The sequence below is a fragment of the Blennius ocellaris genome (genome assembly GCF_963422515.1).
Source record: "Blennius ocellaris genome assembly, chromosome: 6".
Taxonomy (NCBI): Eukaryota; Metazoa; Chordata; class Actinopteri; order Blenniiformes; family Blenniidae; genus Blennius; species Blennius ocellaris.
Genome location: NC_137655.1, coordinates 17,431,250 through 17,448,429, shown reverse-complemented (window position 1 = coordinate 17,448,429; position 17,180 = coordinate 17,431,250). Strand labels below are relative to the sequence as shown.

The window sequence follows — 17,180 nt, the reverse complement described above, 5'->3', positions numbered from 1 at the left end:
GAATACTCGTAAAAGAAAGAATTACTTACCTATGAGATTCATAAAATATTGTTTCAAATGTAAAGGATAAGTCACCGGGTTGCCAAAATAAAGGTTAATTGGTGACCTTAAATTGTCCACAGATCTGTTTCTGTTTATGCGATTAATAAAGTATTTCTGTTCTATTTAATGGGAATGAGACGTATGCGCGCGCACGCTCACTGTTATGTTACGCTGCCGTGGCTCGTCTCTGTTGAGCCAGCATTAGTGGGCGGGGCTTCGTGAGAAACCAGCCAATCAGCAGCCCCCACGACCGGTCCGTTGAGTATGTTGCACTGCTGGCTGTCGGTGCCTTACCTTCTGGAGGGGGAAGCAATGTTGAGCAGCGGCGTCCAGACAGCACATGGGACCGAGCTGATAAAAGAGAAACGTTTAACTAAACAACACCTGCTGTGAAGGAACGACAGAGGACTTCTTGATCCCTATTCAACCATGGTTTCCATTGACCATGTCGCTCACAAAATACTGACTTACATTCCTTATGTTTTTGTTTTGATGGACATGAGATATGAAGGTAAGAGACAGACTGCATTTACTCTGCTGTCCTAAATACTACAAGCCCCTAACCAGCTGCAGGTTTCCTCCATGATGTTGGACTTTGACCGTGGTCGAGTCAGCGGTTTGTGGTCAAACTAACCTAATGTCACGTTAGCTTGCGAAATTGCTAACGCAGCTAAGCTAGCTAATCACTTCCAGCCCACTCCCGAGGAAGCCTATCGGTTGAATTTGTAATACAAAGTTGTATTACTGCTTCGCTGTTTGTATAATGCTACGTGCATTTACGTTTCAACGTGTGTCGTTTATTAGTTGAACTAACTAACTTGGGTCGTTAGCTCCACGTCACAGTCATGCGCCCCGTGCGCGAGGTGGTCTGTCATTGAGTTAGCATGTTGTTATGGTAGGAGTCCGTTACTGTACCTCCGGTTTACCCCGATATAACGCCTTTCCAGGGGTGAAATGTGGTAAAGACGGGGGTGTGGACAACCACATGGAGATGGGGAAGAAGCTGCTCGCTGCTGGCCAGCTCGCAGACGCCCTCTCCCATTTCCACGCTGCCGTGGGTGAGTTGGTGTTGGATCCCTCCTGGGGTTTCTGCCCCACGAATGTTGCTCTCCGAAACGTGTGCAGTCATGTTTCCTCTGTTCGCCTGTCAGATGGGGATCCCAAGAATTACATGGCGTACTACAGGAGGGCCACGGTGTTCCTCGCCATGGGCAAATCCAAGTCTGCACTCCCAGATCTCAGCAGAGTGATCGAGCTGAAGCCAGACTTCACATCTGTAAGTTTACTATAGTGAAATGCAGATATTGCTTCACTTTACAGGTTTTTTTTGTTGTTGCATATTTTCTTTTTGTATTTACTTTCTTTGGAACCTTTACTCTTTATTTGTAACAAAATCCATGAAATAATATATAATGACAATGATATAGTTTCACTTTCAGCTATATTTGTGAGGAACTATCAACTTTTTCCTCATCAAACCTTGATGTATTAAACAGTAACTCTCAGAAAAAGCATTCCCCTCACATATTCAGTATTAATTTTTATTCGTTTCCCCCCATAAAATTACAAACAAATAATATGTTGGAAGAAAACAAGTCGTGAAAACAGACCCGGTGGAAAACTGTTTATGAATACTGCACTGATAGTGTACATACACATATTCATACAAGTAGACTTATGTACTATACATAGAAAATACATGCACTAATAGGCTAGTTATTTCATTGGGTGAGCATAAATTGGTGTGCATATGTATGTGCAGTGGGGTAAATGTACGGACTTGACAAATGTTTTATTCCACATAGGTGCCCGTTGAAGGGAATGTTGATGAAGGACAATTGTTTGACACTTGCTAAGAGTTAAACAGATATCACTTCAGAATCTTTAGTTTGTACCTGTAAAGATCATAGACTTTACTTTTGTAGGTTGGACATAACATCGTCAAACACAAAAGTGGTCATTGACTGCTTGCGTTGCTGGTTATATCAGCTGCAAGGACCCTTTTGCGCCAGGGGTGTCAAACATGCGGCCCGGGGGCCAGAACCGGCCCACCATGTGATATTTATTTTATTTTATTTTATTTTTTTTAAGTTTAAGAGGCTGATCTAAAAACACTAGATTGTCAAAAATGATATTAAAAATCGCCCTTGGTCAGAATTTGACCCCCGACATTAATGCATCTGTGGAGGTCCCATAACACAACACCTTTCACAATAAAACAATGAATCCAGTTTATGTGAAATGATACTTTAGACACGTAAACTCAAAAAAATGTCCAGATGATAACACATTGTTTTAATCCTGAATAAAAAATATGATATCCAGATACAGGTGACTGAGGGTTTTTTTTTTGCAAATATAATATCTGATTTCCTTTAATACGTAAATTTCCGAATAGACTGGCAAATTCTTGCAGTTACAAAAGGATCAAAAGGATGAAAGACTTTGCATTTGTCCATATCTGCAGTTTAATATGTTCTGTTTGACTTGTTCGGCCCTCCAGAGGTCAGGTTAGGTTGACGTGGCCCCTCAACTAAAATGAGTTTGACGCCCCTGCTTTACGCTGATTAATTGGGCAGGTCTGTCAGCTGGTTTGATGAGGTGTGTACTCGCTAAACAAGTTCTTTCTCACTCACCAGGCGCGGCTTCAAAGAGGAAACCTACTTCTGAAGCAGGGGAAACTGGATGAGGCGGAAAGTGACTTCAAAAGGGTGGCAAGTACAATAAACTACTTTGGGCCCATTTTACACCTCGTATGAACGTGCATTTACGGGGATCTAAGCACATGTGGCGAGCCCTGGCACCAACTGTTTACACTTGTCGTGTGTTTCGAGCTAACCACTCGTGCATCGACAACGCCGGTGTTTGTTCTGACAAAACCGATGTCGTCACATGCATCCCTGACCACCTCGGGGATGTAGTTTGAGGGAAAGCAGTTTGGCACCTGTTCACACTTGTCTTCACAGCTCATCACTTGTGTTTGGATCCCGGGGAAAAACGACACCATATGGTGAAAGTAAAACTGATTTGGAGCTCTTTAGTGAGATGCACCAGTCCACCAGGAGGTGTCACTGTTGATCTGTAGTATGTGTACGTGAAACTGAATGAGATGGAATCTTTTGATTTTTTTTTTTCTTCTATGATGTGATTTCTAGTTCAATCACTTAAACTAGAAAAATCAAGTTGTGTAATAATTTTAGTTCTATTGTCTTCTATGCACTGCGTTTATTTGAGTAATGTCACTGGATAATTTGGCGTTTTTCTGAATATAGTTGCAAAGATATCCGTCTCAATTGAATTATCTCCTGCTGCGTAACGTGTAATGCATAGATGAGAATGTAGAGGTCATTTTGACTTTAAGGTTAACTTTTAGTGGTTTTACCCTCTTGAGTACAGCGACACCTTGAAATTAAGACCCAGGACAACCACCCTTGCTTCATTCATCTAGCAAGATGTTGATATTAAACCTCAAGAAACTTTATTGAGTATTATTTAAAGTGCTTTTTATAAGTTTGGACTTGAGCACTTACTGAAGACGAAAGCCTTTGTTTTATTTACTTCTAACATTTAAATTGATCGTACACGACTTGCCTGTGTAGTGGGGTTATGTTTTTTTTGTTTTTTTTTAATACTTTTTTTTTCACTAATCGCTGAGAAAACAAATAAACCTTTGACTTGATACCGTTCAGGCTGAAGGTCAGAATAATGTTTTGTATTCAGTTGGGCAGGTTTTTAAATGTGAACCCTCTGGTGACTAATCTGGAGGAGGGCAATGCGCTTACAGGCCGGACAGAATCTGTGATGAGTGTTTCAAATACACTCAATTTCTGGGATTCTCTAAGGCCAAGAAATTCTTGTAAGTTTAATCAAGTGAAATGCAGAATCCATTGCGGGTGTCTGTAGTTCCACGCGGATGACATTTTACTGGTATAATGTCAAGTGGTGTGTCCAGAGGTGCGGGCTGCCTTGCTGCTTCAGCAGTCCCACAACACGGGCCTCATGTAATGCACCACATTTATGCATCCCACTCTTTTCCTAAGCTGAGCAAGCAGGAAGCGTTTTTAAAGGGAGCCCGATCCATTTGTAAGGGATGTGTCATCAGCTGCTATCAGACTGTGATGACCTCCATGATGAGGACGATTATAATGTAATGGATTTAGGGAAGAGTAAGCACTGCTCAGATTTAGGCTCTGCTCTCTGGAGGCACAGGTTGGCACCAGAAGGGCAAGGCCGTTGGTAAGAGACTGACTTCAGGTCTCTTGGGATTACTTTCTGGTGTACCATCGCATCTATGCCTTTGACAAAATCCTCGACTCGCTTACCACTCGTTTCATGACATTATGAAGCAAAATACGGGTTAAAAAATAAAAAGCGTAAACCCAAAGATGTAAAATTTTTAGATTAATGTATTTTTTCCCTTTTCAAAAAAGTTTTTTTTTTTTTTTTTTTTTGGTGCCATCTAGCAAGATATAGAGAAGTCAATACACTGTCTGTAAAGTTTGAGTAGCTAACAAATGTAAGACTATGAATGCAACAAGGCTGTTCAAGCAAAATTGATATGTAGATGTAACCTCCATGAGAACTACTGTAGTCATTTTAACCACTCGTTGTAAAGTGTGCAATCACGTTGGGTTCCTAGTAATGCATTTCTGTGTTGTAGGGAAAAAAAACAACCTTTAGCCTTTGAGAACCATGTGCTTTATTTCAAGTCTCATCACCAAAAACTTATTTCAGAAATCGATTTTAAGACGGGAGGACAAGAGGGGCAAAAATCCTCAGACTTCCATATTCCAGGAGTCATTCCTGCCCGCGGGACTCTGTTCCTCCTGCCCTGAATCTTTTCTTTTCTCCTTCAGTCAAAACGGCGTAGCTCCATCTATTAAGTGCATGTTGGTATGATTTCTCTTCCAGCTCAAGTCCAACCCCAGCGACAAAGAGCAGAGCGAAGCCCACAGTCAGTTGACGAAGTCGGACGAGCTCCAGCGGCTGGTCGCTCAATCACGCAGCAGCTTTAAGAGCAACGATTATATGACAGCGACTGCCCTGCTTGACACCATCATCGAGGTACGATCTGACTTTTCTGTTTTACCACAGGCGCCACATTATCTGGTGTCGAGACCGCAGAGTGTTCACAGCATCTGTATGATGATTACAGTTCTTTAGAGGTGTTATCCATATGTTACAGACCTGCGTCTGGGATGTGGCGTCTCGCGAAATGCGAGCGGAGTGTTTTATTGAACTGGGAGAGATGGGGAAGGCCATCAGCGATCTTAAAGCGGCGTCCAAGCTGAGAAATGACAATACCCAGGCTTTCTACAAACTCAGCACCATCTACTATAATCTTGGAGACCATGAGATGTCCCTCAAGTAAGATACACAATAAAACTGCTTCCTCAGCAGCCAGACATGAACACTTAATGTAGGAAACGCAATATCTAAAGGTCACACACAAACTAAAAGCTCTGTTGTAAAATAATGTGGGCAGCACAAGAAGGCCTTTTTTTATGTGCTTTTCCTGTCAAAATCATAGCTTGTAATATGATCACATTTCTTCTGAACAGATTCATGAAATGTTGTTTTTTTTTGTTGGCACTGCGGCACATAGATCAGGTAACACTTATGACTCTCCTCACTCCCCTTCTCCTTTGATCTGCAGCGAGGTGCGCGAGTGCCTGAAGCTGGACCCCGATCACAAGCAGTGTTACAGTCATTACAAGCAGGTGAAGAAGCTCAACAAACAGATCCAGTCTGCGGAGGAACTTATACAAGAGCAGAGGTATGTGTGGACCGGGGGAGATGGGGGAGATGGGGGGGGGGGGGGGGGGGGGGGGGCTCAAACTGCCAGTGTGTGGATTGGAGGACGACGCAGACTCTTAACTTTGTTTTCTTTCTCTTCTCCGTGAAGCAGAAAGCCGCATAGAGAAGCTTCAAAGAGCACTTTGAGGGCTGAAATACAAACTTAATGTGTAGTTGGGCTGGTGAAAGTTTGGGCTGGGGGTGTCCTCACAGAAATAGAAGTGCAAATATGTATGTGAAGCAAAATAATGTCCCATCTGAGTGTCGGTGGTTACATCAGTGTCAGAATGACTACTTTGTTTATCCTCAAGCACCCCCAATTTCCATGTAAATCCATGTAAGCCATGTAAATCCCACCTAAATGTGCTCTGGTTCAAACCTGCTTCCTGCTCTTCCAGGTACGAAGACGCAGTCGGTAAATACGAGGCCGTGATGAAGACGGAGCCCAACGTGCTGCACTTCTCACTGCTTGCCAAAGAGCGAATCTGCCATGCACTAACGCAGGTAACCGCTTTAACAGTTTATCAATCAGTTCACTCGAGCCTTTATTATTATTATTTTTTTCAATTAAAAAAAACAAACAAACAAATCCTGTTTCCTTTGTGGAATAACCAGAGCCAGCAGCCAGGCAGGGCCATCTCGGTGTGCAGCGACGTCCTTGAGTCAAACCCAGAGAACGTTAACACACTGAAGGACAGAGCTGAGGCGTACATCCAAGACGAACAGTATGAGGAAGGTAAGATAAAATTCGAGATATTTTTCAGCTGCTGCCGAGCAGCAGAAGCACGATGCTCCCGTTTGTCCGTCTCCTCGTTCCTGTATCTTGGAAACGCGCTGAAAGAGAGAATTTCTTGAAATTGGTACACACGTTCAATGGTTCCATTAAGGTGGCAGAAGATCAGGGTCAGTGTGACCTGAAGTGTCCACTATTTGTGAATCCTGCACAAAAAACATTTGAATGGCTTCCGTACAGTTTTAGACGCTTCACACGGATCCGCACAGGCAGTTTATCACCTCCACTTGAACACTATTATTTTCAGTTGTGAATGTTCATCTTGTTTTGGTTGCAGCTGCATTCAAATATGAGCTTGAAACAAACACCTTCTGCATTATGGATTGACAAACTCATTGTGATCGTAAGGATGCCGGACTATTAAAAAAAATCCTGTCACCTCTGAAGCCACAGGAATTCTACACCTTTTCACATGCATGTTTTTACAAACTCCATCACGTTATGGCTCAAATTGTTTCCACTGTTGATAAGATGGCTCTCCTCCTCCTCTGCTGGACACTGGTCTCTCTGCTACGACGTGTTGCAATCCGCTGTTCACTTGGTTGTTATGGACTCTTACTGCAATTCTATTCATTTTTTTTTTGTTTGTTTGTTTGTTTTTTTTACCTTGAGCTCCACACCCAGAATAATGAAACGACGGACACTTGCTCGAGGTGGAGTGTACTGATTTTCCTCCAGAGTATTAAATATTGGATTGAGCCTTTACAGACTGGTTTGTTTAACACCCTTGAAGTATATCATTTTTATTTTATTTTTATTGATGTGATTTAAGTACAGTTACTGCAGTTCAGCGTAGCAGCTGTGCCACTTTATTGCAGGTTCTAAAACTCCCAAAAAGCTGTTACCTCAACCTTTGGTCCGTTCGCCGGGCTTTGGTCGGCATTGATTCTCGCCTCTGAGTTGGCGACAGCCGCACACTTTTTTTTTCTCCAATTCTTTCCACGTGACCAGCTGGACTTCTGCGTCGACTGACCCTCAAGGTGCTCAGGTGTCGCTGTGATTTCAGAAAGAAATGTTAAAAGTGGCCGTAACCACAGAATTAATATCCCAGTAATATGAGCTTTTCTCACAAAAGTCTGAAAGCCGTTTATATTCATGCCATGAAACATTTCTGGGCAACGCAACAACTCCTCTCCCAGCTTTAAGTTGCGCTTGACCAATAGCAGCAGATAAAAATGATGGAGGTCGGAGAAGCAAAGCATCAAATCATCTTTCACTGGTTTATGATGAAGAGAAGTGGGAAATTTGACTTGATACAATTTGATCGTATCAATCTGATAATAGAAAACTAGAGTTGTTCAAATAAATTTCTCTCCAGAGATGTTTTGAATATAAACGTTTGAATACCAACCACAGTGGCCGTCTTTGGCTTTTAATAGAACAGATCACTATATTTTTCTTGACTTTTTAATACTCCTTGGCATCACATAGAGCCATTGATCATTTGTAAAAAATGATGACTTATTAATCATTTTTTGGGCTCTTGAAAAACAGTGCAAGTTGCAGTCAGCATTTGCAGCCTCGTTTTTTAAGTGAATTTTGTTTTACGCAGCAGCTTCCACATTTCTTAAACGCTCCATCATGATTAACGTCGCAAATCCAGATGCCGTCGTTCTTGTTGATGCATCGGAAACATTTTTCTCCTTTACAGTTTAATACCACGCTGCGAAATGCATGAGGAACGCCTCTCGGTACAAGTGTTATTATATGGCTCATGGCTGTCACAATAATGAAAGAAAGTTAAATCAGTTCTTCTTTCAAAGCTTGTTACTTTAATTGAATGTGTGCAGCCGGTCTGTTTGATTGGATTGTCAATACACTTTGTGCTTGTCCACAATCAAGTGAGACTTAAGTTTTTATTGTAAATACATTGTATTGTTGAGGCACTACTTGGATTTGCTGTCTTTTCATGGGTCTAACACAAGGGGTCCTTTTAACACTGCAACTTCAAGTTAATGTGAAAACTGCCAAGTGTCAATGAAGCCATAATTCAGAAGCGTTGCCGCATCATACTTTAGTCAGTTCATTTATTTGAAGTTGTTTGTCCACTGAAAGATGTCCCTGGGCAGACAGGTGCCGACACTCGCCAAGCTTGCCTGCTCTAATTCATTCTAAACTTTGAATTTCATGAGCACAAGTGTTTTAAAGACGGCGACACATTTTAGGTTTGGTTAAAGCACATAACTGCCACACATCTTAAGTCTGGGAAATGAATCATCAGCTGTGAGAGGGCAGATCTCATATGGCAGAATTAGTGTTTCCGCAGGAGTGCTGCCGTCTTAGCAAGAGTTTTATTTTTTCTCTCTCTCTCTCTCTCCTCCAAACATAAAGCTGTTCTTCGTTGGTTTTCCCCAAACATGTGGACACATCAGCACTCAGCACTTATGATCGTCCTAAAGCCTTTGCTATCAGGAGGGTTTGCACTGAAACAAGAGTCACCTCTACCTGTTAAATTACAGCAATGAGAGCAGATGGTGAAAATCCCAGAAACAGTCGGTCTCACTCATTGCTGTACTCGTCACCTGATGTGCTGCTGCCAATCTGCAAACAGCTAATGGATGTTCTTCCAAGTTGTTGTTGACACGAGCCGTGACTCGCTCCGTTCCGATCTGAAACCTTAACTTTGAAAGGAGCGTCACTACAATGGAGACTCACAACGCCCCATCGAATCGCCGTGTTGCCAAAACATTCTAGTGCAGGAAAACTCCAGCGGCCACAACCGATCAGTTCCTTGCAAAAGAAATAACCTTCAAAATAAAAAATCAAATGGGCATTTTCCAGGTCTACTCTCGATTCCAGGAAGTGCCTAAATATAGTTTTCTTTGAGATGAGCAAGTGTAATTCTGACGGCCACAGACGGAGGAAGCCCCAGGCCCTCCCCTGATCCCACACTGGAAACCACTGATGGAGCAACGGCGAAATATGTTTTTCGATGGAGACAACTAAGGTGTTCAAAATGTCTGAATTGAAGATAAGATTGCCGAAGTACAAAGAACCTGTGAGAAAACCAGCTTTAATGCCACTGTCCGTATTGATGTTAACCATATTTATTAAAATGATTTGTTGCATTAAAATGAGTTGGGCTCCGGCGCTATGAAGCAGGATCATCAAATGGCGAGCCGCGGCTTGGGTCCGGACTCGGACGCTGCCTCGTCCGGTCCCGGGCCGACGTCCAGCTCAAACTGAAGGTTATGGTTTAAAAAAACTGAGTTGGGAGCTTCTTTTTCAACTGGCGCAACTGTTATAGTCTTTATGGTAAAAGTGAATCTGACGGCCATGTCTGTTTGACTCAGGGCAGCTTTGATAGTCTTTTATTATTTAGTGGGTGGAACGGACCAATAGCATGCGAGTTAAGCCGTCACACGGGAAACCACGCAGCCAATCAAAGCTGTGCAGTCGTCTGAGAGTCCAGTATGAGCAGTCCACCGCCATCCTTCACGTTCACGTTCATTTTTATTCAGCTTTGAACTCCAGCTCACCTTTTTAAATGTAGAAGTAACAAGTCGGGGCCCAGTTTTACACTAGACAAAACTTCCATAGCATTTTGAAAATGGCTTGCTTCGTCTCCGTGGAAACGGGGTGAGGGAGGAACTGTTAAATGCTGCTATTGTGTGCACACACTGTGTACTAATGGTTTTCTCTGCACACGCATGAGGAGACGGATAATGACCACCATGGCAGCGTCCAGAGTGTCCCGACTCCCCGTCCTTCCTCTCCCGGGATTCAGTCGTAGCCGCAACGGCAACGGCATCGTTTTGACTTGAAAGGTTGTCGTGTAAATTGCGCTTCACTGGTATCCTCACGTTTCTTCATGAGATGGTACTCGGTGGCTTTTCAGATTGTTTTAGTTGGGAAGGTTGTAAAATACGATGCCGTTTCGTGTCGCCACAGGTACAGTGTGTGTTCAGTCTTTGTTCCTGCATATTAAAAATCAACCTTTGCTCCCTGATTGGCGACGGCCAGCGAAAGACAGACGGTGGATTAAAGAATCAGACGGTATCTTTTGTGTCTCGCAGACATTATTGACGTAAATCAATCAGCGTTTGGCAACAAGTCGGGTAAAAATAATGAGAACAATTTCAAACAAAAAAGGTCACTGGCTGAATTTGAATCGGCGATATTAAGTGTTGCGTGTGTTATGTCGGTAAATCATCACGCTGTGAGCAAATAAGACTGAAATGGTGGGACAAGTATGGATAAAAGCAGTTTGTAGGTTTTGAGTAGGATTATATGCATGGGTCTTGATCAACAACCTTGTCACAATAAAATGAAGATATAACGGGAAGTGCTTTTAAAACTCTCACATGCTGAGGCACTGGAGACGAACTGTGCTGCAGCAAAGTCAATATTTGTCCCCCGTTCACACGTCATGAGAAATAAACTAAAAAGAAATGTAGATATGCATATTTATCTTTCATTTCCACTCGTGCGTCATCTTGACATTCATCAAGTATCTAAACTTTTATATTAGAAAAAGTGACGAGAAAGAAAAGCAGGCTTCATCAGTCGAGACGGCTTCCAAGTAATGGCGTGTGTGTGTGTGTGTTGGGGGGGGGGGGGGGTCATAATTAACATGGTAGGAGCACGTTGGCGGGCGCTGTCGGATCACGTGGGCTTTGAAACTGTCAGAACACGGCGGCGTTGGCTTCACCTCGGTACACCTCGCAGGGTAAACAAGCCTCAAAGCAGCCAAACGTAAACACAAACAGCCTGCAGCTGCTGCAACGCCGTCTGAAGGCAACGGGCTTCACTGAAGCTTCGGCGCCAGGAAGACGCCAGTGAGACGATATGTTGGAGGTCATCTTTCCCGTCAGCGCAGTTACGGTGGAATGAGAAAGGCAAAGGAGGCTTTTTATAATTTGCTTACGGCTCCACCAGGAGTCGTTTACCTTGACGTCGACTCTCCTTCATCCCACTTCTGGTTTTGTAACATGTGATCCTCGCGTCGCTCGAGGTGATCACACGTCTTGGACGACACGCTGCTTCGTTTACTGTCCGCTGCTTTGCATTCCCAGAAATCCTAAGGTCCATTCTTCCAACAGTAATTATAGATTAATACATAATACATGAGTGATTATAACTTCCATCTCTTCTCATAAACCGTTTTTATTATCCAACTGAAAAAGGATAGACATTTTTCATTTATGTGCAGCAAATTTGTAATTATTTTTACAAGTTATTTATAGGAAGAAAAAAACCTTCTGTATTACATTTCTTTAAATACCTGTACAAATGTTTCTGACCTAACATACTTAAAAAAACATAATCAACCACTGGTAGTGTGAGGATTCAAAATGTGTCACAAGACTTTAATTATAAACCATTTTAATCACATCTAAGCATTAATTTACATCTAATTTATTTGACGCAAGCTGATTGATAATCAATCGTTACACAAAAATCATATTTAGATTTGTAAACTCTTGATCTCAGTGTTGTTTAATTGTAGCATTAGAATAAATTCAACGTCGGCTTGGGCGCCTGTGTTTGAGGCTACCCGTTTATCGGTGAGGCTACATACCTCAGCTCCTGCATCAAATCTGCACGGTGGGCCAGTGGGTGGCCCTCCCGACTCACAGCAAAGAGCCTCCTGTTCAAATCCAGCTGATTCCAATCCAATGTTGGCCAATCTGTTTTCAAATAGATTGCCCAACACAGGCAATGCGACCAGCTCCAAATGTATTATTTACACCTGGGATTTTTTTTACACACACACGCACACACACACTCCAGGTTCCGTAGTGTTGAGCCGGTTTACTGTACACAGTCTTACTCCGGACCGCTTCTTGGTTCAAAATCTTCCCCGCATGTTTTTCATTCCAGCGATCAAAGACTACGACGAGGCGGCGAAGCACAGTGAAAATGACCGTCAGATCAAAGAGGGCCGGGAGAAAGCTCAGCGACTCCTCAAGCAGTCTCAGAAGAGGGATTATTATAAAATCCTGGGAGTGAAAAGGTGGGGACTCTGATCTGATGAAGCTTTTGGAAATGTGTTTCAACAAGGATGTTTAAATTTCTAGGATGAAAATGATAAATGAGTTCCATTTTACAAAAAAAAAAAAAAAAAAAATCGAGTTTAAAAACACTTCACATAATTCAAGATGAAACGATTGGGCGGGGGGGGGGCTGGTATGCGAGTGAGTATCCTGAGTGCGGACCCCGGCACATGTTTTTAGGTTCAGCTTAAATGGAAATAGAGGAAAGATAATGGGTTTCTATGTCCAGTCAATGTGCTGTTAATGCTTCCCCACGGCCTCAGAACTGCCCAGAAGAAGGAGATCATCAAAGCCTACAGGAAACTGGCACAGCAGTGGCATCCAGACAACTTCCAGGATCCCGAGGAGAAGAAGAAAGCCGAGAAGAAGTTCATCGACATCGCCCAGGCGAAAGAAGTCCTCACTGATCCAGGTGAAGCGGCCTGCGGAGTAAATGTCAGCTGCAAACGGCTCATTATTTTGTCAAGAGCCCTCAGATCGTCTTCATCACCCTCATTCGCTTTCACCTCGGTGCAGGATTTCATTCAGGCCACCTCCCGGAGCCATAATGGAGTCGTTAAAACTGACGCCACGTTAAAGCCACACTTATTTTTTTATGAATACCAGTAATTCAATTGTGAATTACAATTTGCTTCATCAACCTGAATAGTCGCGTCGGGCGGCTAAATGCATCAAAGTGCAAAAGTAAAAATCTAGTTTTAACTGTATTGCAATAAGAAGCCGGTCAGATTATTTCCTGATTGTTTTACTTGAAGTGGCACTCTTTATTTTTATATATTTGGGTTGTTGTTGTTTTGCAGAGATGAGAACAAAGTTTGACCACGGAGAAGACCCCATGGACCCCGAGAGCCAGCAGGGCCGCAACCACCAGCACTTCCACGGAGGCTTCCAGGGCTTCCAGGGCTTCAACCCGTTCGGCTCCGGGCCTTTTAATTTCAAATTCAACTTCAACTGAAAAAGCTTTTAAGAAACCGGCCACAGCTGGAGCATTTTTAAAAAAATATACTTTCCTCTCTATTGAGGGGAAGGGAGATGACCAAACGTCTTTTTGCAACACAGGAACTAAAATGACTTGAATTAAAAATGCATCCACCTGGAAAATAAAACGACTTGAAGTCTCGTTGAAGGAACTTTGGTCTCCGCTCTTAACAAATCTCTGCTTTGTGCGGAGCGACTTTTATCCAGCAAAGAGGACGATGTTAAATCAGATCACTTTCATGTTATGTTTGCTCTGCGTTCCCAGATCCATTCACACCAATCAATTTGTACAAAGGAACAGTACTATTTTTATATGAATGGAACATTTCTGAACTGTAAATAAAGAGCTATTTATGTACAACCAATGGATTTCATTTAATGCCTTATAGGTAATTTAAGTACGAATATAAATGTGTATGTGATCACTAACACTGAGGATTTGAACATTTTTACATTCCAGTCGAGGAAACGTCTTTAAATCCTCCGAGCACACAGTTCAAACCACACGTTTGTAGCAAGACTTGTTTATTTTTTTTCCCCAAACACCAAACAAACAATTCTGTTTGACAGAGCACCGTGAATGATGGGCGCACTGAACGCAGCCTCCGTGACACCCGCTTGTTTTTTTTTTCAATTGAGTTTAAAGACAGAAAAAAAAATAAATTACTGTTTGCTTCAGTCGAGCAGCAAAATCCATTTCTTCCTGAGACAAAAACACGAGTTCATTGTGGAATTACAACAGAGGGAAAAGTTCTTTTAGAAAAGGAGCACAGCGAAGCAGAGTGCCTGTAAGAAGTAAATGGCAATAAGTTAAAACCTCGACTCCCGTCCCCGTGCCCTGAAACTCAGGCGCGCAAACGAGCCGACAACACTGGATCGCTAAAGTGTCGCCCCGCTGTGGTGAGTTAAGCCCCGCCCCCTTAGTTTCAGTGACTTTAGCTGCCTCAGTCTTCATGTTCTGCAGAGGCCTGGTAGACAATTTTTAACCCGTTTCTATAATCGCATCCTGAGATGCGTAAGAAAGGAGTTGTAACCCTTCTGGATGTTTTGAAATTTCTAAAATAATTTGTGTACGACACACAAAGTGAAACATTCTCCATTAAAATCTCGTCCATGCTGACTATTTTCTTTTTAAACGTTTCTGAATCTTAAGTTTAGTGGTTAGCACTGTCGCCGCACAACAACAATGACCCGGTTTGATTCCACACCAGCCCCCTTCTGTGAGTTTGCACATTCTTCCCGCCTGGTTGCTTCACTGCCAGGGTGATTGTCCTTCTGCATTAAGTGCTGCGATACAACATCAGTCCCGATCGTTCGACCCCCGTCTGGATGAAATGGAGGACTTTCTGTGTGTGAGAAACGTCTCCAGCTCGAACTCTGTGCCACTTAATAACATTTTGTTGTGAGCGGATTGGCAACGTGACCACATTCGGTAGCTTCTCCATTTCTTCCAGCCTTAACGGCAGTAAAGTAGTACCAGTCACAGAATCGATGCTCATACATAACAAAACACACGGTGGGTTTAATGAGTCCAACTAAAACGGATTTCTTTCCATAACATAAAATTGTAGGACTCCGTGTTGTCAAAGGTGCAACAGCAGACGAGTAAGACGGTACACAAACGCCCATCTTTCACATCAAGAAGACATTTTAGCATAAAAGATATGAAATGTCATTCGGTGGTGTTCATATGCTCCTATATAATCTTACATCCTTGTTTATTTCATGATGCCTATTCTTCAGGTTCCGAGGATTTAAAAACAAATGTAAATTGATGTGGATGAGTCGGATCAATAGCCGGGACTGGATGGAATTTAGCCCATCAGTCACGCTTTAGCAACTCATCCAACCAGATTCTCTCGAGCAACTTTAAAACAAACTGGGAACAGTAAACAACAATTAAATGTCAGTTAACACTCTGCTTTGGCATTTCAGCATCTAATGGTTCCTATATGTTGAAACAGAAATACCAAACGAGAAGAGATGAGCGGGAAGAGTTGGACATAAACAAAAACCAGACTTGTAGAGATGTGCCCTCCCAGTTGAACCCCTTTACAGTATCAGTGCAATACACGCCAGCTGTCTATCTACAAACACAGAACAGAGTCGGGGCGCGTCCACTGTCTCTCTCTCTCTCTCTCTCGCTCTGTGTGTTCACCTCATTCTCCCGTAACCACACACTTTACCGAGCTGCGATGTAGAGCTCGGAGCGCATCACGGGTTCACGGCTGGCAAGTTAACAATTAATTTCAGGGGGTTGGTTCTGTAAGACGCTCCGACTTCAGAGGCAGGTCTGGCATTCTGTGAAAATATCACATCCTTGCTCCTCCGGCTGGGGGGGATGTAACACTATGGCTATGTTTAGATGGAATTGTCTGTCTTCGAGCTTCACAGGTGGCCCGCGTGCAAAAGGCGCTGCCTCCTCCTTCTTCTTCTTCCGCGTGGTGCTGGACGGTGCTAAAGTTCATCCCGCTGGTTGTCTGCCGGGCAGAGAGAGGAGGACATGCTGGAAAATGAGCAGTGGCAACAGACGAAAAACTAATTTGGCTGAGGAAAAAAGGTTAATCATGCAGAGATGTCAGGTTTTAAAAAATCGTGCGGAGAAGACATCATTTCCCGTCTCCGTTTAACCTTTTTGATGGTGAGAGGCGGAGGGCGTGCGATCCTGTGACGCGGCGGCGTCCTGCTCCCGCGCCCGGCTCAGCAGCTGCTTTATCTCGCTGTCATATTCGACCCACTCGGGGACGATCCGCGCTGCGGCCATTAGCTTGGGCTCTTTGGTCTTTGGGTTATTGCACTGCAGGAGAACACAGACAAAACACATCACGAGTGCCACCAGTGACAAACCCCCCCCCACCGCCAACAAGTGATTCCCAGCACTCTCCGCTACAAGCATATGGACTTAATTTGATTTCCAATTCTGTTAAAAGGACATTAGGCCATGTCTCGTGTCTGAATTACCAAGTGGTGACCTATACCACAATGAGACAATACTTCCAGTCTACTGGAGCCCGTCCAGTAATTCTCTAAATTAGTTTAGGACACTACAGGATTCCTCCTCGGTTGTCTTCTAAATGCCAAGTGCCTCATGGACATTAGTGGCTGGGAATATGCTGCTGCAGCTCCAATGTACTGTGACGAATTCAGCTCGAGTCGTATATGAAGGCACAAACTAAAGATTCGACGACAATGAACCATTTAGTTCGATGTCGGATTAATCAGCGTGACAGTCTGTCTCCGACAGTGGTAATTAGTCACGTCGCGCGATCGCTGTGGGACTCACCAGGTCTATAGTTTTCGCTGTGACTTTGGAGGCGTCGTCGCACCACGTCTCGCACCACAGCCACTCCTGAGGGAGAGACTTGATGGCCACCTGGTGGATCATGTTGTTGGGAAGGTCCTAAAAATATAATCGGATATTAACATCCCTCCTAAGGAGCTTGACAGACTCGTTTTAAAAACGACCCTGCGGCTGAAAGGACAGACACACTTGTTCTTAACGTCTCACAGCTGGTTCCCAAACACATCCGACTGAACATTTTCCTCCATGGCTTAATGCAGTAAATCATTTTTTT

The 17,180-nt window shown here is 43.3% G+C and overlaps 2 protein-coding genes across 3 annotated transcripts in view; one reads left to right on the top strand and one right to left on the bottom strand.

Moving 5' to 3' along the window:
- Window positions 1–357: 357 nt before the first annotated feature.
- On the top strand, window positions 358–13,939 carry dnajc3a (DnaJ (Hsp40) homolog, subfamily C, member 3a). The gene is made up of 12 exons (XM_080497886.1): window positions 358–553; window positions 990–1,100; window positions 1,194–1,318; window positions 2,682–2,756; window positions 4,954–5,106; window positions 5,228–5,409; window positions 5,699–5,818; window positions 6,237–6,342; window positions 6,454–6,574; window positions 12,455–12,587; window positions 12,891–13,039; window positions 13,428–13,939. The coding sequence occupies exons 1-12, from the start codon at window positions 472–474 to the stop codon at window positions 13,580–13,582; spliced, it is 1,512 nt and encodes a 503-aa protein (XP_080354012.1). The 5' UTR covers window positions 358–471; the 3' UTR covers window positions 13,583–13,939.
- Window positions 13,940–14,119: 180 nt separating this feature from the next.
- Window positions 14,120–17,180, bottom strand: part of uggt2 (UDP-glucose glycoprotein glucosyltransferase 2) — a 42,240-nt gene continuing 39,179 nt past the window's right edge. For both annotated transcript variants that reach the window (XM_080498763.1, XM_080498764.1), the window contains 3 exons: window positions 16,889–17,005; window positions 16,237–16,402; window positions 14,120–16,085 (listed from right to left, as the gene is read on the bottom strand). In XM_080498763.1, coding sequence (XP_080354889.1) covers window positions 16,063–16,085; window positions 16,237–16,402; window positions 16,889–17,005 — 306 coding nt within the window. In that variant the 3' untranslated portion in view covers window positions 14,120–16,062. The remainder of the gene's footprint in view (window positions 16,086–16,236; window positions 16,403–16,888; window positions 17,006–17,180) is intronic.